The sequence below is a fragment of the Takifugu rubripes genome, chromosome 1 (assembly GCF_901000725.2).
Source record: "Takifugu rubripes chromosome 1, fTakRub1.2, whole genome shotgun sequence".
Classification (NCBI taxonomy): domain Eukaryota; kingdom Metazoa; phylum Chordata; class Actinopteri; order Tetraodontiformes; family Tetraodontidae; genus Takifugu; species Takifugu rubripes.
This window is the reverse complement of record NC_042285.1, coordinates 11,826,694-11,852,725: the sequence shown is the minus strand read 5'-3', so window position 1 is coordinate 11,852,725 and position 26,032 is coordinate 11,826,694. Positions and strand designations below refer to the sequence as shown.

The 26,032-nt window shown below is 40.8% G+C and overlaps 1 protein-coding gene across 10 annotated transcripts in view; it reads left to right on the top strand.

The window, feature by feature from the left end:
* Nucleotides 1–538: 538 nt before the first annotated feature.
* The window catches only part of LOC101067528 (myosin phosphatase Rho interacting protein), a 38,735-nt gene continuing 13,241 nt past the window's right edge, over nt 539–26,032 (top strand). For 5 of the 10 annotated variants that reach the window (XR_003886569.1, XR_003886591.1, XR_003886583.1 and 2 more), the window contains exons 1-10: nt 539–1,422; nt 3,653–3,730; nt 5,560–5,625; nt 20,276–20,427; nt 21,063–21,147; nt 22,443–22,496; nt 23,101–23,401; nt 23,990–24,530; nt 25,651–25,792; nt 25,898–26,014. Coding sequence is in view for 2 of the 10 variants with exons in the window: in XM_029829474.1 (XP_029685334.1) it covers nt 1,303–1,422; nt 3,653–3,730; nt 5,560–5,625; nt 20,276–20,427; nt 21,063–21,147; nt 22,443–22,496; nt 23,101–23,401; nt 23,990–24,530; nt 25,651–25,792; nt 25,898–26,014 (1,656 nt within the window). In the remaining 8 variants the exon portion in view is untranslated. The remainder of the gene's footprint in view (nt 1,423–3,652; nt 3,731–5,559; nt 5,626–20,275; nt 20,428–21,062; nt 21,148–22,442; nt 22,497–23,100; nt 23,402–23,989; nt 24,531–25,650; nt 25,793–25,897; nt 26,015–26,032) is intronic. The other 5 variants (XR_003886576.1, XR_003886575.1, XR_003886593.1 and 2 more) reach the window with 5 other exon arrangements.

Genomic DNA, 26,032 nt, shown 5'->3' with positions numbered 1-26,032 from the left:
ACAGGTTTTTTTTTAAGCAAATGCCTGAATCATAAGAGTTCTACAGAAACCAAAGGTGGCTTAAATTATATTAAGGAACAAAAATCTTCAATTAATTTTCTTATTCAGAGAAATAACTGAGAATGCACTGTGGTTTATGGCATTTTATATGGTGATGAACATGATCATCGAATTGAAGTTGACGGCTCATCGTGAGCTTGTTGGTTTAAACGAAATTTGACAAAAATAAACATGTAGGCTATAAAACCCCAAAATCTTCTAAAAACAATATTTTTGCAAGCTCCTCCCCACCCCAACAATGTATTATTATTATTATGGGTTTTTTAATCTCGAACGGAAAATATTATTTCAGGCGTGTGTTAACTGAAGTTACTTCTGTCGTAGGCTCTTTAAAGCCCACCTAGCATGAGGGAGAGCGGCGGAATTTATAGGGCGCTTTCCATTGGACAGTTAAAGGAACAGGCCGAGCTCGCGAGCACATTTCTAAAGCTGATTGGTCGACCTTGCTGCCAGTCAACATTCCACTCTCTCTTGAGCACCGCCCCTTCTCTCCACTGGCTGGACTCACGGCCCAAGTGAGGATTTTCACGAAAACATCCACCGCAGTCTGCGTACCAGGGACGGGTGCAACGACGAAAGCGAGCCGACCATATGGACCCGACGGCGTGACTTACAAACAAATGGCGTTTTTGGAACCGGCCAACGGAATTTTCTTCCCTGAATGGAAACGTCTGAAGCGTGAAAGCCGGTGAAAGAGCAATGAGCGCGGTGTCACTTGTTAGATAGGGAGAGGGGGGCCAAAGTGGACTCCCTCCCTCGGTAGGAAACGTTCCGCTCGATGGAAGCTAACAGGACCTTTGCAGTGAGCTCGAAGCCCGGAGTGACACCTGTGATACGTAGACACGTCGTTGGGGGACGTAATTAAGGGGAAGACCGGCGCACCTGCCTCCTTATTGGGGGAGTTATTTGACAACTTTTAGCAAGGTTACGCACTAAAAAGTTAGCAGGTCAACGTTAGCGGCCAGAGGCGACCCCTTGCGCAAGGTAACTATGGTAGATATCACTTAACGGGAGGTTATTCAGGTACCGAGCGCGTCCGAATCAACTGTTGCCTGTTCAATGGACTTTCACGCATCTTTTTTCTAACGGGTTTGTTCTAGAAAGTTGACCTATTATACTTCTCCATCAGCTGTTTGACTCCCAAGCCGTCGGTGTGCCAGAAGGGAACCGCTTCGCTTTACAAACAGGAACTTTTTGTGCATTTTCCTCTCATCTTTTTTTCCCCCTGTGTGCGCTGTCAACATGTCATTCAAAGACAACCCCTGTCGAAAATTTCAAGCTAACATATTCAACAAAAGTAAATGCCAGAACTGCTTCAAGCCAAGAGAATCACATCTGCTGAACGACGAGGACCTAAACCAGGTGAATAAATGCGCTTTGCACTGACTGAATGTGGCTCGGATGATGGATTTTGAGTTGGCCTGTGAAGTGCAAAAGGCTTGGTAAATTAATTACAATAGTTTTTTTTTGCCCCAGGTCTCACATTGGCCTTAATTCACGCAGCTGTTTGTTGTCTTGTCTGAAAATTACCCTCTTCTTGCATGTTTTACATGAAAACGGAAGCGCTGTCACTGGTATTTGGGCTTTTCCAGTAATGTACAAGTTCCAAATGAAGATGTTCCACTGTTGTGGTCTGTGTTGTTCCTGGTTTGTGTTGTGACTGGACGGATCAGGTCACACAGAGCCCTTTTTTGCCTTTTTTCTGGTGGCGAATGATTAGAAAGACTGTATGGACTGGATTTAACGCTCCCTCACTTGTCTTCATTATAGCAGAACTGGTTCAGTTCCCATGGTACCAACAGGCATATCATCTGCTGGTACCGTGATAAGCGACTTCTGTTGGAATGGAAATGAGGAAATTCTCTGGGGAATTTCTCCCCCCACCTCTCGTGCTTTGATGACCATGCAAAGTCAAAGGTTATCTTCTGCTGTCAGACTCTGAATAGGCCGGTCACAGCGTTCAAGTTTCCACATCTCTCAGAACGTAAAGGGTTTCTTTTTGCAAACACACCAAATCATTTGTGAGTGAGGGTGGGGAGGCTGTAGTGAAATAAACACTAAACTCAAGTGACTCCATTAAACCACTGAGGGGTAAAAAATGACCTAGATGTACAGTGAGATACATTTTCTTGTCTGAAGATGAATTACCACTTTGGGCTCATGTCAGGTCGAATGAAGGATGATGGTGCATCTGCATTACTGCAACGCATACCTTATTTTCCCTTAGGTTCTTGCTACAGCTGTTTTCTGAAGGTATGCACTGTGCAGTGCCACAATTAAGCATGTTAGTACTACTTTGTAATAACATTGTGCATAATTTATGTGTGACTTCACCACCATTACTGCATTTGAATGCATGAAAATATGCATTCAGTTAGATATTTGGTGTCTTCTTGGTATCTTGGTTGATAGATCAGGCTATTGAAGTGCAACATAAAAATGCTTATATACTCTAAGATATCTTTAAAATAGAAGGTGGTAAATGTTTTTCATCTATTCTGAACTTGAACATTGGTTCATGTACCGTTATTCCTTGAATTTCTTCAAAGAGAAGGAAGCCAGTATCCTATGATTAGTATGATTTCCTCCTCAACATTTGGTGCAGTCCTTGTTCTCATAGTCCTATTATCACAGTCTCATCTGCATCCTGTGTGCTATCGTCTCTCCTGTTGTCCTTTGGAAGTTCCCCCCGTTGCAAGTGTGCACAAACCCGGGAGCGTTTACAGCAACTGTCAAAGTTTGTCTTTCTGTACTGACTCACTCACTCACCTGACTAATATGCTGTGCTTCCTGTAATCAAAATGGAACAGGATTTTAATGTTAATTATACTCTAGATCAAGTTACGACTATAATCAAACCCACTGGAGGAATACAGAGGTGCCAGGTGGTTTTACATGTCAAAGCTTTTCTCTCATTTATACCCACCTTTTCTAATTTATAAAACCATAGGTTTGGGAGTATGTGAATATTTGCTAAGAGCATTGAGTAGAATTTTCTTTTTAAAATCTGAGTAAAATGAACTTTTATGCAAGTAACCCCACAGCTCTGTTATGCAGAATCTCCCTGGCGCAGCAAACAAAAGCTGACTGCAAGTATGCAGGAGTTCAAACTCATACCAGAACTCTTCAAGACTGCCAGGACAGCTCACATCTCTCAGTAGTGAATTGCAAAACTGTGGCCACAGAACCTCTCAGACTCCGTTCTCTCGCGCTTGCTCATCCACAGTTTTGTGTTTTTTAATGCTAACTTTTGCCTTCTGCTCCCCCCTCCGCACTCCAGTTCACCTACTTACCGGATCAGAGGGAACATCATGTGTTGCCCCCCCCCCCCCCCCCCAGGACAGCATGGTGCTCTGGGCTAAAGCCAACTGCAGAATGTAGTTGCAGTTGATTGAAGGCATAATAATAACTAATATACTCCTCTCGGTTTACCTCAAACATGTGTGTTATTGTCCCAATCCACTGCATAAATTCTTGTGAAGCCTTCAAATATGCAGTTTCAAAACTGCATTTAATACGCATGATCAAGCTGTTATTGTTCCTTTTTGATGTTTGCGACCGTACGTTGTAATTGTATTTTTCTCTTTCCTAGGCTAAACCTATCTATGGAGGGTGGTTGTTGCTGGCACCAGAGGGAACCAATTTTGACAATCCTTTACACAGATCTCGGGTAAGTCCTTCCAGCCTTAGGCATCAAATTAAAATGTACATTGAAAGCAGTATCGTATGTTGTTTTTCCACGGTGTATTCACTCGCTACCCATAAATGAAACACTAGCTTTTCAGCAAAAATCCTCCAAAAATACTCTTTGTTATATGCAAAAACAGAATAGTAATGTTCAACCGAAAATCTTTATGCAGCCCTTTGTTTTACCATTTGCTTTTGCAAAAGTTCATTGTAGCAATACTATATCTGCGTTCAATAACAAGCATGGATAAATATTTGATATTTGCCCCTACAGACCTGCAAATGTTAAAAACATTCATTGCCCTGCACAGTTTTCCCATTAGCACTCATTTGACATCTGACAAACAGGAGGTCTTGTTGTTTTGACTCCTGACACCGTTCCATGGATTCAGCTGCTTCCTGTGGGAGGATTGGCCTCCTATCAGAAGAAGCCTCATTCTCGGGCACTAATGAGCCTAATATTGACTTTTATTTTATGAAATCCTGTTTTCCAAGCATCATGTAATAGGAGCCCTGCACTGTTGCACCACTTCCTTTATCTGCTCCCAGATTACAGTGTGGTGGTGCATCCCAAAGAAGGAGTTGAGAGAATGTGGGGGGAGGAGAAGGAAAAGTCCCAGTTCTCACAGCCACACTGATGGCTTCCATATGGGGTTTTTGAGGAAAAGCACCTCTGAATCTTTCAACTCAAACTACTGTCAACATTTTGGTGCTGCCCTGACATAATTACTAAAGTGTTTGGTCTATTCTCACCCTCAGCTTTAAAAACATGCATATTATTGGCCTATACATAGTGCTGAGGCGAGCAGGATGGTCAGGTTCGACCGACGGTCTAATCACAGAGGAAAAAGAGCTGACGTGTTGTGAGTCATGTTCTGGGACCACTCGGTCGTTTGTCTGCAGCTAATCTGTTCATCAGCAACATGGCAGAATTGATCGCTAGCAGGTCTATTTCAACCATATCTTTCCTTTCATGTATTCATTTCAGTGTTCTATTTACGTTTCTTTTTACGCACCATGTTGAGACCTTTTGGGTAACAAAGCACTTTTTAATATTTAATGACGTGAGCTGAGTTGGAATTGGAGACGTGGAGCAGAGATGAAATGGTGCATTAGGATGACAGGGGGGCCTTGGAGAAGTCATCAAAAGATTAATGAAATTGACTGCATGGAATTTGCAAAAAATGTCCACCTTTCCAACCAACATACTGTGCAGAATTATTACAGTTTGAATGAAATTTGGCTTGGCCCATAGCTTCCAAACGGTCTTTATATCTCAGCATCTTGCAGTCCACATAATAAAATATCTTGGGAGATAACTATCATCAGTTCAAGTTCAAGGAATGTTTGTGTGTGTGTTTGTTCATACTTCTGTGCGTATCTTTTTATTGATGTGCAGTATTGTAAAGTGAATTATTCTTTGGCCACTTAAAAAGCAGATGTTTCTCTATTTATTAACACGTACATTTATAAAGAGAACTGGGAGCCAATGGTTGCTTTTGTAACAGCAGTCTGGCCCATTTTTCCGGCCCATTTTTCCAGCGTGATGGTGCATGATGTGCTGGGCTACCACTGCATGCCATTCTTTCCCTCTGTAGTCTAGTAATGTTTGTGTGACGAGTCTTGCCTGACATGTTTTTACTGTATAAAAGTTGAGATTTTCACCTGATCATTTAAATCACGGTCTCCAGGTCAGCAAAGTGCTGCATTTTTTTATACTTTAACATTTGTGAAACTCCATTGCATATTTACACACTGCCTATTTTTAAATTCAAGAGTTTGTGAAGCCATTATTTTTCTTTTTTCTTTCAGAAATGGCAAAGGAGGTTTTTCATACTGTATGAGCATGGCCTACTCCGTTACGCTCTGGATGAAATGGTGAGTCAAATATTTTCTTCTTTTATCTGCTTGTTTTGTTTTCTTAGCAGTCTACATTTTGAAGGACAGTATCTGATCAGTGGCTTTGTTCTTACTTTAATACCTTTTCTTCAACTCTGTACAATGGCTGACCATTAATTAATTTAAAAAAAAAGCAGTGGAACTTAAAAATAAGATTTTATTCTACAATTTTTAAAATCTTTATTTCAATTTGGAAATAAGCAGACCAAAGAAATTGAAGAACAAAGAAGACATATACGACACTTACTCTTATTTCAATTCATTTTAGTTAGTAGCATTAATATATTGCAGTCGCCTCAGGATTTTACGTGTTGCCTTACATTTGACAGCCCCAGTTAGCGTGTTACAAGTGTGTTCAGCACTAAGATAACAACAGTTGTGTCACAAGGGGTTATGTTGATACTAAAATCATGTGCCTAGCTTAATATTTGCTACAGTGGCTTACAAAGTTATGCAAGCATGCCTTGTTAACGTCCTGTTCTTTAAGAACTGGAAAGGCCACTTCAGACATGTAATTATTGCTGCAAATAAGTCGTCCCCATATTAATGCTGATATAATACATTAATTTGGGATTGTCTGAGCAGGAGATCGCTTTCATTTCATAAACGCGATATCCTGCTCAGTTCAGCCGTGCTGAATATTGACTGACCGAAGCAATGCTCAACAGTGGATTTTATTTTTCTAAAAATGGAATGTGCTTTGCTCTGAGGTGAATGCAGAGGTAGTTTAAACAGTATTAGCCCGTGGTGGGGACCCTTTCATACAATATGTGACACTCTCTGGCAAAGAGGACAGAGGCTCTATGGATGTACATAAGAGAAAAAGCAGGAGTTCTGACATTTTTTTATGTGTTTTTAGGCTAATTTCAGTTTAATTATTACTTATAAAGTAAAGCCTTTTTTTTTTTTTTACAGTTTAAAAATGTGCAGGTAATATTTTTCTCTTCAAACTTGAGGCAATATACAGTATCTCTAATGCACTGGTTAGAACGATAATGCCAGAAAATATCCAGATGAGGTGTTTACTGGAAGAGACAAAGGGAAGAGCCGGATGTCCTCCTTCTATTCATCAGTCTCCCTGGATGTCACTCATCATCTTTTCATCTCCTCTGAATAGACGATCAAAAGGAGGGCAGGAGGTCTTGAGGTCCCAGAGATGGAAATATGAATCGATGCCAAATATAGAATCATGTCACATCACAGCCATTAGAATAATTGTTGTCAAACTTGTCAGCTATCCACCGATGTTTTCCGTGTAGATGGGCAGTAAAAGTATTCCTGAGGATGTATGATTGGGTATTAAATTCTGCAGGTTAGTACACCAACATATGTAGATTAGCTATGGAAGATTTAATTTAACAACTACCAACTCCTTGCACTGCAGTACCCCCACAACAATATAATTTTTCCGCATCAGGTGTCCCCTGTAGATGGTATGACCCTTACACCTTTTACTATGGGGAGATCACAAAAGCGAGCAACATAAATTCATCAATTGCAAGAAGCAGACAAGTTTTTTTCACATACATGGAAGATCTTTAGGAAAAATACATAGAAAAGAATGAGCGAAGGGAGGCTGGGCAAGGAGCGTGGGTTTGTGACAATGGTGGAAATGACCAGAGCAGTGGGAGCGTGAACAAAAACCCAGGTACTGCGAACAAGGGTTTATCTCTGCAATATACGGTCACGGTCCCTCAGACACAGAGGATGTAATATCCCCTCCCTTATAAGAAGCCATCTACCTAGACACAGGAATGCCACAGAGAATACAATTGCACTCACTAATGATATTGTTAGCAAACTTTTTGTGCTTGATCTCCAATTCACGTCCTTAGGTGAGCAGTGTCCAATGCATCGGCCTCTAGTTATGACTGCACATTTTGTTCAGGAACCCAAAGGGGCTGTAGTTTGTGTAAACTACCACAGGTCCTGTACCTTGTATAAGCCCCACAATGCTGTAAGGCTAGGAGCCTGGTTAGTGTTTCCTTCTATATCGTGGAATAGTGAATTTGATGGCGCTTGAACTTAACTCAGATGTAGGAGACAGGGTGACGGTCGTCCATGCCATCATCAAGAAGCACACCTCCTTCCCTTGTAGCCCTTGCATCCACCTCAATCTTAAAGGACCTAATGAAGTCAGGAGCAGCCAGCACAGTGGCACTGCAGAGGAGCAGTTTTGCAGAATCAAAGGCATGTTTACATTCCCTGGTCCATACGAGGGGTTGTATGGAATCACATCGGTGAGGCAGAGAAATTTCTCCAAAAACATTTGTAATACCCAACAACCCATAAATACCACCAAAGTGTATGAATACTTGAGAATTGCTTCTACCTTTGCAGTAAATGGGCACGTTTGTACACAGCAAACTTTTCTCCCAAGGTGTGTTGCCACAGCTTTCCCCAACTCGCATTGGGAGGGCCTCAAGGTCAGCAATGCTTAAGCTAGCCAGCTAAGCACAGTAGTTGGATTTTAAGGTGTTCAGACCACTAGAATGAGAACAGAACTACATCGTCCAAATCTCCTATTGGCTCTTGACGTCAGTGGGACTTGCTGTTAAGCCTTCAACGAGTCTAATTAAATGATAAATGTAGCAGCACCAGTGCTGTCCATACAATCCTGTATCCGTGGTAAAGAAAGTGGACAGCCACAGCCACAGCATTAGCTTTACTGTCTGCAGTTAACCATTTAACTGAAGTTCTTTACCACAACCTAATTCACATTAGACACGAGAGTCTGAGGTTAACAGGGAATGAAACTGAGGAAACTGTTTCATCATTTTCACATTCTTCTGGTCTTCAATGTTTCCTATCAATTACTGAAATCCTTCAGAGACAAATGGAAACATTCATCAAGGTCTGCAGATTTCTTACATAATACATCAATTTTGGAAGCACTCACGATAGATAAAATAACCCACTGATGTTTTTTTGGTTGAGGTGGCTGCTGTCTTCCTTCCTGCATTTGGGTGGGTGGATGGCTTGGGTTGTTGACTCCTTAGCTAGAACAGTAGCGCCTTGCAAAATGCCCCCCTTCTGTTCATTAAGATACATCACTCCCCAGCATGCCGGTACTCCTCTGACACAAGTTTGTTGTGGATGAGTCCCTCTGTTTTCCTTCTAACCCAGTTTTTTGGAATCTGGGCCTTGGGTTTTACCCAAACCCGGATAGACTGTGGTCCTAACTCTCTGGATGTGACACTGCTCTGCAAGCAAAAATGGGTTAGCAAAGGTCTGAGGGAGCTAATCATTCTGGTGATTCCCACCCACCTACAGTCAGCATCCATCTATCAGCATCCATATTACACCCATACAAATAGCATAAAGCCATTGAAGATACATTGCATGCAATATACAGGTCCTTCCTTTTAAAAGTAGAGAAAATGAGTCCTGACTGGGAGGATGGTGGGAGTGGGTAAATAGCTGAAAATGTTGGCTTGCAATGAATATGTGCTGCTATGCAACGCTCAAGTTGGCATCGCTCTTAAAGGATTGCTCTTGGCATTGAAATCCAAGTGGAGAAATTAAAATTTGTTGTGAATTAGCTGGTTGCATTTTAGAAATACCAACTACGAATTTGTAGTGCATTTTTAAGGTTAATCTCAATCCAGTCTTCATTATTTGCAGCATGCACAGGCAGGATTTCAGATCAAATAAGCAGTTATTACAGCAATGTGTTTCCAAGGCAACATGCTTTGTGCCTTTGTCTAGTAAGGTAACAGTGCCATGTGTGACACAGGACAGTGACTGTTATGGAGCGCTTGTCTTGTCTGTGCTGTGACTCTATAGAACAGAACGTTTTACCAGTGATGCATAAGCGTGTGGGCTGAGGTTGTCATATCCAAATCTTTACACCGTAGCTATAGAAGCAGAATTTACCGACACAGCTTTGAAGCCCGTGCAGAAAAGCCTAGTTGAACAGAATATGTGAAGAGCTGAAGCCCTTGTTTTTGCATGTGGGTGTTTGTGGCACCTGTGACCGAGGGTACTTGACTGTGGAGGCCGTGCCAGCAACAGGTGTTTTCTGTGGGAGGCTTGGAGAAAACCCTTCAGATTAAAAAGGCATGCACACGTGTCATAAAGAGGAGCTACTCGCACCTTTTGTTAGATGGTGTGAGAAAACAGATAAAGGCACACAAAGATTTGTTATCACCCCATGAGGGCAGTTCTGTGGGTTTAAAAAGTTTTTTGAAGAATGGACAGAATTTGAAATCTTTCGCAAATATTACCTTTCCCCAAAAGGTAATATTTGCACATCAGGTCCCCTGGCAGTACATTAAAACTTTAATTTGATAATAAAAGAGATTGGCTGCAGTTGACTATAGCAGAGCTCCCTTGTTTATCCAACTAGAACACTCTGTTCTAATGAGACACTTAGCTAAACAGTAGACCACTGCCCCACTAATGTGGGAGCAGCTGCCAGCTGACTTTTGTCTAAATTTCCTTCACTTTTTTGTGCTTTTAACTTCGCTGTCTGTCAGAATCCTGCACATAGAAGCACATATGTTCTTAAGATTTGCAAGACCTTTTGACATGTGGAAACATTAATAAACCTATGACAAAAGTACTAATTTTTGTAACATATTTTTCTTATTTCTAATGTTTGTTTGGGAAAGAGAAGCTTCTGAAGAATTGAGGCGGCTTTCCCTTTGTGCTGTGCTGCTACCTCCAGGCATTTTCTACTGGGGATAAGTGTTGGCTCAACACCACACCCTGACAAACTATGGATATTAACTGGGGGTTAGAAATCCGCTTGGTACAGTTGGAAAAATAAAAAGACTGCCTGGAGATGACTCATTATTTGGAAGGCATTATGTAAGAAATTCAAATAGATGGAACGTTGGAATTCTGATCAAATACTGTGTTGATTACGAATAATCAGCCTTTTCAATTGTATCATTGTGGATTGTTTTAATAAGTGGGCTCCTGGTAAGACATGTTGGTTTTGTAGATATTGTGTGTGAGAGTCTTCTTTAACCCCTGCCCTTCCTTCCCCATGGTTCCAGAAGGAACTGATCTGTTGGAATGTAAACAGCCGTGGATTACAGTGGGGTCACTGTTCCAATTGCACAAAGCCACAAAACCATGGGAACAGTCATTCACACAGCTTGTAATCATCAGGGTCTACAACAGTGGGACTGCCAGTCAAATGAAGCTAACGCCCAGAATACCATATTTACTAAGAACATTCCCCCGATTTGTATTTAAAGAAGATTTTGGGTGTTTATTTTTAGGATTTTCTCAATAGTTTTCCAGGCAATGCTCATTTGTGACTGCCCCCTTTAAATTGTTAGTTGGTGGAGTCTTCAATCTAATGATTTTAGTGTGTGTAAGCTTGAGAGTGCAAGCATTACAATCTGTACTTTTAGTAACCACTCAGTCCATTAAGAGTGACTTCAATTTAAACACCACGGTTAATTACCCTAGCGCATTTCCCTTACCTCTGCTACTCTGCTTTTATGTGCATGTCATTGTGCACAAGCCTCCAAACATGACACAAATTGATGACAGAGGCCTTTGCTAAAGCATTTCTGCTGCTCTTTTACAATCACAGATGCACTGTAGAAGGGGGAAGTCGGAAGGCCAGTGACAAAGCCGGTCGCTGAAACGATTACTGAGTTGGTACCACTGTGTATATAACATCATCTACTGTATAGGAACATCTGTATCTACAGTATAAGTGTTATCCTTGTTGGTCGTGCGTTAAGCAGAATTTCAAACCATTATGATGCAGTAGCACCGGTTCCTCACATTTCATCTCTGCAGAGGTTGAAGATGTTTTGTTTCATTCTCTTCTCTGCAGACTACCCACCTTTCATTCTGTCATCCACATCAATCACTATGCTTATCCAGCGTCGCTCTTTTGCTTTCGAAGATTTGAGCTGAAGAGAACTCCTACACAACTTCAACAGCATACTGGAAATTACAGTATGTTAAGTTTGGACAGCTGACAGAAAGCGCATCAGCACCATGTTATGTTGGACTAAAGCAGATTAATACTAACTGACACTGTGTCTTTAACCTGGTTTAACATTAGAGGGCTTTTCTAAGGGACCTGGCAGTGAAAGAATTCTTCCTCCCAACAAAGACATTTGATAATGTAAATACAAAATTAGTTTTTTATATCATGCTGACCCATTGTGAATTTAGGTCATCATGCTAAATCAATGTTCGCCTGTCAGGTTTTTTTTTTGGAAACGCGCTTTCTTTCCACATCGCTCATTTGTCATTGTGTGTCTGTGTTCCATGGCCGAGTTACCTAATGAGTCTAAAAATAATGGCCATCAAAATGCACTCATCAAGTTCAAATCATAATAAAACTACATTATTCTGCAGCCCGTGCACACGTCATGCATGCAAAGAGGGGAATGAGCTGTCCCTCTCAAACAGCATGTGCTGCCTTTAACAAGTATTAAGTTAGAAATGTGAGGAGAGTTTGGTAAATGCCTGACCTAAGGCACTGCAGAGGGCCCTTCAACTAAGATACATATGTTTGTGTCTTCCAACAGAAATAATGCACATTTATTTTTGGCTTTTATTGATCTGGTTTCCACACACAAGCTAATGACAAGAGGTTGACAGACAAGTCCAACTGTCTGGTCTCTTATATTAGAGTGCACTGTTGCATGAGTTTGTGGACAGGATCAATTAACATGGGCCATTACATCCATCAGCACCTTTGGTACTTGCAACAACTGGTTTCTAATAAGGTATCAGTTTTCCTTTAAATGGACCCATTATATTCTGTTTAGCTAAAAATAATTAATAGCAGTCCTTGGTTTTGCCCTGGTGAAGAGTCCTTATTAGACTTTTTTTTTCTACCAGATATATTTTTGCTCTCGTGTTCTTTGTATTCACTTTTTAATGATTGCAGCTATTCATATTCTACAGAAAGACCGGCTCCACGAGTTGTTTGGCTCAGCTAGCATCCAGTCTCGGCAGCAGGGTCCACAGTTTTATTTTTCCTCATTATCTAGTCTGAATCACGTTCCCTTCCTTTTGCATCCCAGCTTTCTATTATTCTCTCTTTCGTTCCTGTTCTCACTGGCCAATAAATAATTTGTGTTGGAGAGCCCAGCCAGCAACATTGTGTAACTTTTACCCCCAAAACCCTCCCTCGTTTATAAAACCAGACTGACAGACTTTCTGCTCCGTTTTTTTCTATATTCTAGACCAGGACCCTGACAAAAGGTTTAATTTAAAGTTTGTTTAAATAGTTACATGCATTAAGAAAACATTTGGAAATAATGTATAAAGGAATTCACATGTACACTGTAGGCTCCTACCAGATCATTGTGAATTATCCTCAGATGCCATTAACTTTACAACTTTACAACTGAACGTAAAGTTCAGTTGTAAAGTCTGCCCAGGTTGGGTGTCTAATATCTTGCTCTTCTTCTTATCTTGTTGTGATTGCTTGCAGTAGTCACAGCTGTAGCTTGACTTCATTCAGATGTGCAACTGTTGCAGGGGTGTTGGATGACCTTTAACCTTTCACCTCAGCTTTGTGCCCTGCCAAATCCAACACCTTTTAAGGTCAGTGGTTTGTATCACCGCTATTTTTAGAGAGAAGGAAATTCTGGAATCGGCTCTTGGAAATCAAAATATAATCTCCTGGACATACCTGATGTATTTATTTGGAGTAGACAATATCTCCCAGGAGACATTCAGTTTTCTAACCTTACTTGTGCTCATAAATTCCACATATCCTGTAAACTAAATATGATGGATTGGAGCCACTTGATCTTTAGTAAACTCCTCCAGTTTCCCCAGGATTTGGCCCAAAATTAGCTGTTGGATTAGCTATCAGCCATGCCTTCCAAAAAGCACCTAATGAGCTTACTCTATTTGCCTTTATGCCTTATCTTGACTCAAACTGCTGCATAAAAACACTGAGAGAAAATGTTATGTGATAAGTTAATCACTGTTAGTGTAAAGCACTGCTGTCAAATATATCGCATAATAAGAGATGGGTTAGATATGCACTGGAAAGAGATACTTATGCTTAAATTAGAGGAGCGCACAAAAACAACATGACTTATTAACAGGTCTTTCATATAATATTTGATTTTGTACCTGTCTGAATGTATTAACATTGACAGATACCATTTATATTTAGGTTTTGAAGCATGCATAACTGTGACATATATTGACAAATACTTGCTTTTTGTTTGTTCGTTGAAAACCCCATTAAAGCATATGATTGTTTAATTCTTAGAAATGAAATGGAAAAATAGGCAATGAAATATCTGAAGGTTTTATAACACTGTGTACGGTGCCCCCTGGAAAAATCTTCCTCTGCATTGTGGAAAATTGTGTAGCTTATTGATAGGAAAGATGACACATCCTTTCCTCATTTTCAAAGTTTTTCCTGAAAAAGCAGTTTCTATTAAGCTATTGGAGTTGACAGATTTTTATCATAATATACACACACTCACATCATTACATAATAAAAATACATATATTGTTACATGTGATATGCCTAGTTTTAGGGCAACTTTAAGTCTAGACTCTGTCCAGCTGGATAAGGAAGCTGTTCCATAGGTGAGGTTTAGCCAAGCAGAAGGCATGTTTTCCCATTGTGCAAAGCTTGGTTCTGGGAACTTGAAGGAGCAGGAGGCTGCCTGTAGCCCCGAAAATACATTTGGAGGATTGTGTGATATATATCTGAAGGGAGGGAGGGGGAGGTCCATTGAGGCATTTATAGGTGAGCATTAGAATTGTGTATCAATTCAAAATAGGACAGGACGCAAGTGCAGTGAGTACGATGGGTGTTATATGCTCATAGTTACGCTTTCTCCTTCTTGCTCTGTTGTTCTTTCACTCTATACACACACACACACACACACACACACACACACACACACACGTGTGTCTCGATAGATAGATAGATAGATAGATAGATAGATAGATAGACAGACTGCCAATGCAATACAGAATAGGAACAAAATACTTCTGCTGTACTGTCGGATTAACCAGTCTTCATCCACCAACTATCCCTCATCATCCTCCGCCTCTGCATTTGTCAGCTGCTGGCCTCCTAATGGCGTGAATCCACCCACCTCCTCTCACTGTTCTCCATAAGAACCGTTCTGCTTCCACCCACAACACTGGTACAAATGTGAAAAATGTGTGTGTTGTTATTTTCCTTTGAAATGTTTTCTGTTGCTGCGAGTCCCGAGTCAGAGCTTCGCCCTATGCTGAAGCACTCGTCCAAACGCCTTGAATGCATACCAGTGGAGTGAGGTGTTTTTGAAAATGCCTGCAGCACTAAACGGGCTGCCAACAGAGATGTCAGATGTCCAACATGTGGCTGTTTTATAGAGCTATATGTGTACCATAGAGGCAGGGATTAGGATAAGATTGTAGCTGATGATAAGGTCAGCATCACCTCTCAGTTCCCTCTCTGAACATTCATTTATCTATGCTAAAATTGTAAGATGACAAAGATTCCCAATCTGTGATGATTGTGCTAATGGGTTCGTTCTGCTTTGTGAGTAGAATGTAGTTGTAGTTGCATTATTGTAGATTTGTATCGGACACACACAAAATGTTTGATGTCTGTGGTAAGATCAGAGGTGACTCCATCAGTCTGGCACCTGAGAAAGTTTCCCCACAGCTGGTTGTCGGAATGCTCACTGTTCACAAAAATCTTGTTTACCCTTGTTATCCTGAGTTGCTAAGGAAAGATTCATTGCACAATTGTTGTTATCTGTAATGATGTTGGCCCCTGAAAAGACCTGATTCTCAGCCATGTTCATGAGTCAGGGTGAAGGGTGCCAGCGCTGCTTTCCTCTCTGAAGGGTGAAGAACTTGGAAACTGTTTGAAGATAACTTTGTGATTTGTCACCCTCAACATTGGCAGACAAGTTGGCACATCATATCAAATAACAGATGCCACAGGTGTTTATAATCATGTCTATGCTTGTGCACTATTTTAGGTGCCATTTTACTATTTTATCAAATGTATTGCTTAAAATATAGTTTAGAAAATATATTGCAAATATGACATAATTTCATGACTGCTCCATTTTAATGGCATAAAATTAGATTGTCTAATCAAAAAATGTTAATATAAGTAGAAGATGATTTTCTCAACAACCGAAAATTAAAGTCTGACCATCAAACAGTTCCCAATTAAGCAAATATTTCTCCCAATGTATCATAAGAGAGAAACAGATTTTTGTAGGCTACAAAATAGCTAAGAGTGGAGTACAGAGGAATGCATTTTAAAATGCTGCTATACTTGCGGGCACTATTTTTCACAAACCATCTAAAGCATAGGTGTCAAACTCTGGCATGTGGGCCAAATTTGGCCCGTAATGTAATTATATTTGGCCCCCAAAGCCATACCAATTGACTATAAGAGCTGGCCCACCGGTATTATCGCTTAAAGCGCATGTGCTAATACTACAAATACCAGAATGCTCTGCTGGTGTTTTGGTGTGAAAATCCACACTCTACATCAGCTGGTGGTGGTAATGAGCCAATTTGTGGCTAGCCAACCACCAAGAAAGAGGATGTAGTCATAGCGACCTTATATGCTAATGCTAATTCTGGCACCGCACTACCCCTCTGAAAAATGATTAAAGGAAAGGCAGAAAATAGGACCTTTCTGAACAGGTAAGAGGCAGAATATCTGTTTAGATATGTAAAAGACAGACCTGTCACAACACAGATGACGCTATAAAACGCAACACCAAGACAAGCACAAGCAGCTGGAAATGACTCAAAGGTGCCAGAAAGTAGAAGAGATGAAAAGGCATTACATTTACATTACATTAACTTACAATAGCAAAAGATTGCTGTTGAAATTTAAAAGAGAAGAACTGAATGCCAGTGATGTGTTTTTTTTATTTGAATTTCGATTTTGCACGTGTGCAATAATAAATTATATATTGTATCGTGTTAAGCTTTGCTTGTTCAATGTTCAGTTGTTGAGCAAAACTAGTTTAGGTCCATATCAAAAGGTTCCGTGTTGTAAGTGGAGGAAGATTTTCTTCAATAAATATCAATGTTGGCCTGTGACTTTGTCCCAGTTTTGAATTTTGGCCCACTGGGTATTTGAGTTTGACACCTCTGATCCAAAGTGACAGGGAAATAAACAGGTTTTTACAACATTCGTTAAGTCTCTGCCTTCTCCTCCTGTACAAAAAATGGTAATTACATTTATTTATGTCTTATATACTTGTTCTTATTAATAAGTAATAATACAGATGATTGACTCATTTATACTTGATAATGATTATCAGTAGCACACTCTAATTTGTATCATGTTATTCCACTTAAAGGATCAACAACAGCTCCAAATATATGTTTGCCAGTTTATTTGCAGTTTTTTTTCTTCATATATCTCAATTATTAGTGCTGCTGAAATTGTTTTATCATCACCAGACTCACATTGATATTATGACTGATTTGTCCGTCTCCATTTGAGACTCTGCACAATGACTGCTGTGGAGACAGTATTCATGTTATAGGAATAACTTCAGAGACTAGCATAAGTTTATGGTGGCTTCATTATTTCTGTGCTGATGACAAAAGGACACTTGTTTGGGGCCCGTGTCTCAGTCATTTCCTTGTTGAGGGTTAAGTGGAGGAGTGGCTCTGTGGACTACAGCAGCTGACAATCCAACATTGTGTGAACTCACAAAGGTCCCATTGTAGAGAGCCATGGCCCAGGGAGAACCGACTGGGTCTAGGCTAGGTGACAGAGAGGTGTGGGTTCAGGGGGCCTAAGTTCAGGGGCTCCAGCCACAATGGGTCACCCAAAGAAGATTGGGGATCAGCTGACAATGCCAATCCTAGTGAGACAAGGGAATAATGTGCTATTTTCCACATGGTTCCAGTGCAGATCATACCCTATGTCCCCACTCTACCCGCCTGTGTGAGCACTCAAAAACATCTTGGTTACGATCAGCTTTGAGAAAACAGCTTTCTAATCTTTCTAATCTTTTGCGCAAATGATTTTATTTTTTCTTAAATGTCTAATCAAATCCAGTGCCTGTGATTATCAGCTGTGGCCAAAAGCTGCTTGTACATCTATTCTTGGAATTTGAAACATTTTTCTGGTTATCCTCTGACCAGGGGTCAATGCCCAAGCCCACTTGGTGTACTCTAGATTTGTTTACATGGACAGATGGCCAGTAGTCCACAATCATGGTCCAGAAAATCCTTTTTTATCCTTCAGCACGACTGTTCTTAACCTCCAACTTCATCTCTTCTTCCTCAACATACACTGTGGTGTCTCTCCGCAAACCTCCTTTCATTTTCTCATGTCTGAGAGTGACAGGGCTCTCAGGTCAAGCTCACGCCAATCTCTGTCCAGTCTGAAGGAGGCTCAGGCCCTCGCCCAGCTGTTCTAAAGTCTTTTTGTCTGCCTGTGTGTCAAACCCGGCTGTTGCTTGGCCTCTTGAGAACCCTTTAGTGATGGAACATTTTCCATCCATTGGCATAACATCTTCATCTAAATTAGAATGTCACTACTTGGCACTAATGACAGCAGTCCCCCATGGAGAGTCTAAAAGAAATCTGCATATTCATCCTGCTTTGGCTGGACCTAGCTTTTGGCATAGCATACATTCACCACCGTGTCATATTTGAAAAATTTCTGTATCTTTTGAATTGGCTGCGGTAGTAATAATGGCAGAGCTGGTTGCCATGTTTGTGAACTCTCAAAGAGAATATACATAACACTTCTCCCTTCAGGCTTGTGTTGAAAGTACTTCATCACAATTTACTTCCACAAAAATGTGTAGGATTTTAGAGATTCCATAGGTGCATTCTGAAATAAGTAGCTACCTTCTGCACCAGATAGATCTGGGAACCTAACAGCTGAGACAGATCAATGTAGCAGTAGGTACCCAGTTAAAAGGATTTAGTTTGCAAATTTATTCTGCACTCACACCAAAAGAGATTTTGGCCATTCATTTTCAATAAATGCTCATGTAGATGGATGACTGGAGCGACGGGGAGCAACGTGATTTGAGCGGCAAGTTGTTGAGAAAAGCTCAACGTTATGCTAATGACAGCAATGTGGCCACAGCAGCAGCCAATTGTGAGCCACTCTGGGTAACTAAGTAAATGTATTGCCTGGAAAAGGGTGTCAGAAATTGTGGGGATATATAATATGGTGTAGACTACTGAAAATGCATGTAAACAAGAGCCAAGCACAAGCTAATTGACTACTTTAGCAAGGTGGGCCACTTCATAAATCGAATCCAAACACGAGATGCGCCAGTTTGATTTTCTCTGGCCTATAGCTACAATTCATGGAACAAAGTTGCTATTTTCCTATTTTAGATCAAATTGTTACTCTATTATTTTCAGTATAAACAGCAGTTATAAGTTCAGCATGAAAATGGCATTTGAAGAACATTTAACAGTGACAACGTAAACAGGGCCTTACGTCTGCTCTAAGGGTGGGATTACCATAAACTGTTAACTGTTGGCTTGGCTGTCCACATTAAAAGCCATCCGAAGGCCTCGCTGCTCTGCTGCTGACAGGCTATGGTTATGGTGCAACTGCAGGGTCCTTTGAGTTAGATTTATTTAGTCAATAGCTAATGTGAACATGATACCTTTTAATTTTCTTTTAGGCTCTATCTGTTGACATATTTTGTTTAGTTCAGAGTTGTAATTTTTCATCTGTGAATAATTTGTACTTGGAAGCTTGGAAACATTGTGGTATTTTGGTGTCTTTAATTCCGCCTGTATGTTTCTGCTAGTGAAAGTGGGACCTCAAGCTACCTATGTGCCGCGTGCTCAGCTATGCAGTACTCAATTTCCTAATTGAACCAGCACAAATCCCCAGTTAGCATGAGATTATGAAGGATCTCTCATTGCCCACAAAGGTCTTTTAGAAGTCAGGCCAACCACATTTCTCTTTTCTGATTATTTCTATGGCTTTATGTAAGCATACAGACCTTATTTTCAGTGTATTTTTAGGAAGGTATTTATGCATCAAGCGATCTGTTATTGGAGTATACATACATCTATGTGTGTTTATTTATTTATATAGATAGATAGATCATTTGACGTTAGGCAACATATTTGACAAATACACATTGATTGGGAAAGTCCAGCCAATGTTTTCTAAGACCGTATATGTTTAAATGAACATGGATGATGTAACAACTTAAGGCGTTGTACACACACTAGGATTATTGTGAAGGAAGTGTTATTTATGCTAACGGTGCTCAGTGTAATCAGCGTGCATACTTGGGTTTATGCCTCACAGCTAGACAGGAGACAGATTATACTCAAATGACTTAATGAACCCATGAACTTATACTGTCATTTCACAGCTGAGCTTTTTATGCTACTTTTACAGTATAAAACATTCCATGCAGTATTTTGATTGTGGACTTGTGAAGCCTGTGTAATTCCAAACAAGTTTCTAGAATAAACTGCCACTGATATTGCTGAAAAGATTCTGCTATTTTTAAAACGCTGCGTTACATAACACAAAAATATCACAGCAAGACCTATCAAGAACATTTGCCTGTGCCCAGACTCTTATTTTAGCATGTGGCTTGACAGTCCTGGCATTCATTTCGATGGGATGTGTAAAATATGGTTAGGTGTTTACATGCACATTCTGCTTTAACACTTTCTCCATTATGTCCTGCAGCCCACCACTCTACCACAGGGAACAATTAACATGAACCAGTGCTCTGATGTCATCGATGGAGAGTCCAGGACGGGCCAGAAAAACTCGCTGTGCATCTTGACCCCTGAAAAAGAGCATTTCATACGGGCAGAGTGTAAAGAAATTATTAATGGGTAAGACATATTGTAGCTGAGGACAGGCTGACTTTGTGAGATGTGTATGGTTTGTGTGGTCTCAGTGGATGAGGAGGATAAGAATTGTGACACGACTGCTTTGGTTGCCAAAACTGCCCTGCCCCCTGCTGTTGGTTTGTGATGATCTCGTCTTCCTCACTGCAGTGACGTTGCACATTCTCAAACTGTTACCTTCACTGTCTTTCTAGCCTGCACACCATCCTACACAGGTCTCAGATTTCCATACAAAGGAAAGGATTTTTTTTCCCCCTGTGCATCACAGCCCCTCGCTGTCTTTCGTGTGTGTATGAGGGTCATTCTTGCAGAGCTGTGACTCACAGCACCCACTCTCCGTTATGGTACCTGTTCTATCACTGTAGCACTCCTACTCCAACCATCTGGCTCCCATGTGTCAATTCTAGCTTTTCACATACCACATTTGCATGTGTAAAAGTTCCATTAACCTGGCAATGAAACCTTGGGTGCACATAAATACATATTCAATTTAGATTACTCAGAAGACTGAGGAGACATTAAGCCATGAAATAAAAGCTAGATATACATCCTAGATGTTCTTTACATTTGTGTATATTTATTTTACTTTATTTGGTGTTTCAATGTTTTATTTTTTGTAGTTGGCAGGAGGCTCTGACTGTGTATCCAAGGACCAACAAGCAAAATCATAAGAAAAAACGCAAAGTTGATCCACAGACTCACCAGGTAATGACATTGTTTACACACACAGCACTGAAGTAGTTTAGCCAAATTCAATAAACGGCAAATTCAAAAGACTGTTGCATTGTTGCACGATATTATTGTACAACATCGGTGCCTTATTGATAGTTTTTAGAGGATGCCCTTCTCATCTTCCTTTCCTTGCTTAGAAACCAAAATGTCTTGTACAAACATACAAAGAGCACTTCTGTTTTTGCTGATGTCAGCAGTAGCATTCAGTGGCACATATATATTATATATATAAGATATATTCAGCTACAACCATTCTTTGTGCTGTCCATCTGACTTTGGTGGTACAAGGTTGGTCCAAATTCACATCGCAACAGCCATGTATTGATATCACTGCTAAAGTAACTCTCTGTGAGCCATTATTACTCCCCTTTGTACCATCGGCAGTAACGAGATACGTTTTCTAATTAAATGTCAGTGCTGTCAGACTGCTCCCTGTGAAGTGCATGCAGTGTAAACTAACAGCACCGGGTAAATCTGTTTTGACAAATGAAATGTTGACATAATGCTGTACAGACCACTCACAATAAGATAAGAATAAGATTTCCTTTCTTTCCTTTTTATATTTGTGGTGTGGACATAAAACTCATTGTCGGGTTCCTTTAATGACGGCGCCTTAGAACAGAGCCGGAGCCTTCTGTGCTCGCATCAAGAGGCTCATTTGCAGAGAAACTATGGTGACACAGCAGTGACCTTAACTGTGTCCAATGTGACCTCCATCATTTGTGTCTGGCTCTCTTGTTTTTTTTCTTGTGCCAGAAATGGGCACCAAGTTGTGGACAATCATACTCTGACCTCCTCCGAGAATCCTGATGAGTTATTATTTTCCGCTTTTCTTGCACTCACACAGATATATAACAGAATGTAATTACGTACCCTGCATTGTTCCTGATATTTCTTGCTCAACTCTTCCCCACTTTTGTTGACTTTACTGGAAATGTGCAGGAAAATCACAATTTCTTAATAATAGATGAGTAGTTATTTCAATATCTTTTATCTTCTGGGTTGTGTCCCTGAATGAAGATAAAAAGTGATGCCATGTCATTTATTGGTGTATTTGTCATCAAAAGGAATGCTAGTGTTTGCTGCATTGCCTGTTGTGTAACAGGCAACTTTATAGTGTACCGGTAGTAGTCTGGAAGTTTTTTCCTTTGGCCAGAAAACAGCTACCTTTGACATCTCAGTTCAAACAAGCCGACATATTTTGGCGCTACCTGTAATTAGTTTCATGCTGCAAAATATTAACATGGAAGGCGTTTTTGATTTGGCAGGGTGGAGTATCTGCAACCCATTGTTTTTCTACTGAAGACATGAATGGACACCCAGTGAGTTCAGCTTGGCCTAAAACTTCATCCTGCTTAACCCTCTGGCTTTTAAATCAGACTATTTTTTATCTTAATTTCCAAGAAATCCAGGTGAAGGTGCCATAAAGTTGTGATTTTCTTTTTTCCAGACTGGAAAACTGAAAGTGATTTCAAACGTATGAGCATGTTTCTGGTTGGATTAATGAAAACGGTTTTGCTTAAGTGTTGTTTTGATTTGGAAGTCATGCTTTTAGTCTCCATGAGGTTTGGCTTTGGCAACGGTGTTTAATGTGATCAAGTGTTTAATTTTTATATGTTAAATAATTTAAGGATGACAAATGTGATCTCGATTAATAATTGTATTATGGTGCTGTTTGTGAATGATTTCTGATTTTATTTTTTTGTCAGGCTTTAACCCTTTTCCACTTTTCTAGAAAAAAATTTCACCAGTGATTTCACAGAGGCATGCACAATAATAACAATTAAAAAAAATCATTATTAAAACATAAATAAACCCTATTGTGGTTAAATGGATGGCAGACAAAGAGACATATTTTTTCATTGTTGTTTATCAGTATTCCTTTTTTTCCTTGATCCCCATTTTCCTTGTATTCCTTTTGTGCAGCCTCTTTGTGACCTTACCTCCCAATGTTTCCTTTTTCTTTCTTATCCACTTCTCCCAAACCAAATATCTGCTCAGGAGCCTGGACCAGCGAAGGTGACGGTGACCAGCAGCAGTAGTGGAGGAAGCATCCCGTGCTTGCCCAGCAGCATTGCCAGTGCTGAGCGCGTACCCATCAGCCGTGCAAGTATATGGCAGGAGGAGAGCCGCTGGAGCAGGACCACTATTCCCTGCAGTCGGAGTACCTCCTGCATCAGCCAGCTGAGCCAAAGCCACCCAGACCCCTGCGTCACTTACCAGGATGGTGGGGACAGAGATATTGGCATATCCATTTCCTAACCTGAATATACTATTGTCCTCTCAGTGTCCTCACACAGACCCTAGGTGCCCCTGAGTCTGTTGAGCAAGTTACCTCCTGTGATATGAAACACTGCACAGTCCCAGACTGAGCAGATAACATTACCTATGGTCTACAGAGACTATCATGATCCTTTGCTGTCATTTGTGTTTAGGGTGAAGAGGAAAGCTTTATCATTGTTGTACAAATATGTATGTTGTACAAATGCACTTCCCTATGAAACTATTAGGCCTCCCAACAGTCAGTTAGAACTGATGAAGCCTCTTGGATGAGAGGTGAAATGTCTTCATGGAACTCAAAGAGTCCAGTTGCTATGATTCAACTACCAGAATTACCAAACCACATACCAGACATAGTAGTCTCACAGGCTGTTGAGCCCCCAGAGTGCTTACACTAGTCGAACAAACTAGACTTTAGTTTGGATACCGAATGGGTGTAGCCCAAAGTTGCTTAGCTTATGATTAACTGTGTGGTCAGATAGCTAACAATCAAAATTGTGTTCATAGCTTTTACATTATTATTGCTTTTTTTCAGATGGCAGTACCGTATTTACTGGACGTAAAGTACGAGTGGAGAGTGGCTACTTTTCTCTGGAAAAGACCAAGTCGGAACCCTGTTCTCAACCTGCTCAGCATTCTCAGCCACCCCAGCATCTGCCTCTGTGCTCTTCAGCATCCTCCTCCACTGTAGGAGCACTCAGTCCCAGGTATACCTCTGAGTCAGAACCCCAACTGTCCCCTTATCAATCCTCCCAAGATCCTCTCCCATCTCCAGGTACGCTTGTTTCTCCCAGTTACTCCACCATCAGTTCCTCACAAAGCTCATTGGACTCTGAACCCAGCGGACCTTCACCCAGTTGCGAGGGTGGTAGAGAAAGTAATGGTAGTACGTGTGGTGGAGAGAACAGAGTGGGACGATCTGGCAATGAGTACGCAGCATTGTCTGATGTGCCGCGTGCTCGCAGACTGAGCTACCGGGAAGCTTTCCGCCCAGAGAAAAAGCACCAAGAGTTGAGGGCACGGACGCGGAGTCCTGGCAGGGAAGAAGTTGCCCGCCTGTTTGGGCAGGAGCGCAGGTAAGAGGATAGGTACGGTATCAAGGTTGGCACACTGAAAAAAAAAAAAAAAAAAAAAACAGAACAAAAACAAACAAGAGACATTTCATATTTCAAAGCATTTGCACTCACCTGACATGGCAGATAAATGCTGAGCAAACATATTGTAACGGCAATCAAAATGCTTGTCCCTTGACAGTGAGTATGCTAATAATTAACGAAGCAGTAGTAGCTGGCTGCAGCTTAAATGTGTGCAGCATGCCAGGTCATCAACTGGCAGCTCACCTTCTAGCACCACCCCGTGGCTACTTTGTTGATGCACTTGTAATTAGGTTTGCTCAGCAATTGTGGAACTGAAATAATTTTGAAGGTGTAAGTGCACAAAATACTTTCTGTTCTATATCATTTTCTCTTGCTAGTTTGTTTTATTGTTTGGATTTTTCCAGATACTCCTGAACAGCACTGCTCAGAGCTTTTTCTCAGCCATTCCTTCTGCCCCTGTCCCAATGCTGAACCCTGCTGATTCCTGCTTTCTGTCATTTCATCTGTGTTCACCCTGGGAACACTTATTTTCTATACATACTGGTTCTGCTTGTGGGTTTAAATACTCTCTCGATCTATTCACCCTTTCTCGTGGAGGCCCACACACTGTCCATCCACATTACACATACAACAGTGCCGTGCTTTGAGGTAATGCCATTGATGTTTCCATTGCTGCCACTTCTGCGGTGTGTTTAACCTTCCATTCTGCTCATATTCTAATCTATAATCATGTAGCACAGCTCTAATTTTTTTGATGCATCAGGGTTACTTTCTTTTGGATATTAGTTCCAAATTGTGGTGTTGTCCATAATGTTTAAACTATCGCTATATTGCACATTCATTTTGGGTATATTTGGTGCTTTGATGTAATATTGATTATGTTGTTTTGCATTTGGTGATTATGTGCTCTATCTTGGATAATCGGGGATGCTATTATTGGGAAATAGATGTATTTTCTGTCTTAGTACGCTATTGTATATATGTATATTATTTAAAGAATGATCAAGATGCATAATTTATTTTAAAGTCTGTTGTGTGGCTATAAATACTGTTTGTGTGTGGTCCGGGAATAAGTGAGAATTCCTGTTGTGTCTCTTAGGCGTTCTCAAATCATTTCGCGATTTGAGGAGGGTCAGCAGGCAGACCACATGGACACCAGCAGCCCCAGTGAGCCTTCTGCTGATACCACAATGATCCAGCGACAAGGCCGCAGTGAAAGGCGCAATCTGACTAACAAGCATGTGTGTTCAACCTTTTCAAACTATGGATTAAAGTGTTTATACTGTATGTGGGGAGCAGCCAATGTGCTATATAATTAGAGTTAAACTCTGAATTTGTTTTTATAGGAGATGTCCCTGGATGCAGGAAAAGACCATTTAGTCCCTGATGTGTCTAACGCTACTTTTGCCAGTTTAAGAAGAGCCAAGTCTCTGGACCGCAGAGTTACAGAGTCTTCGATGACTGTGAGTACATGTGGTGTA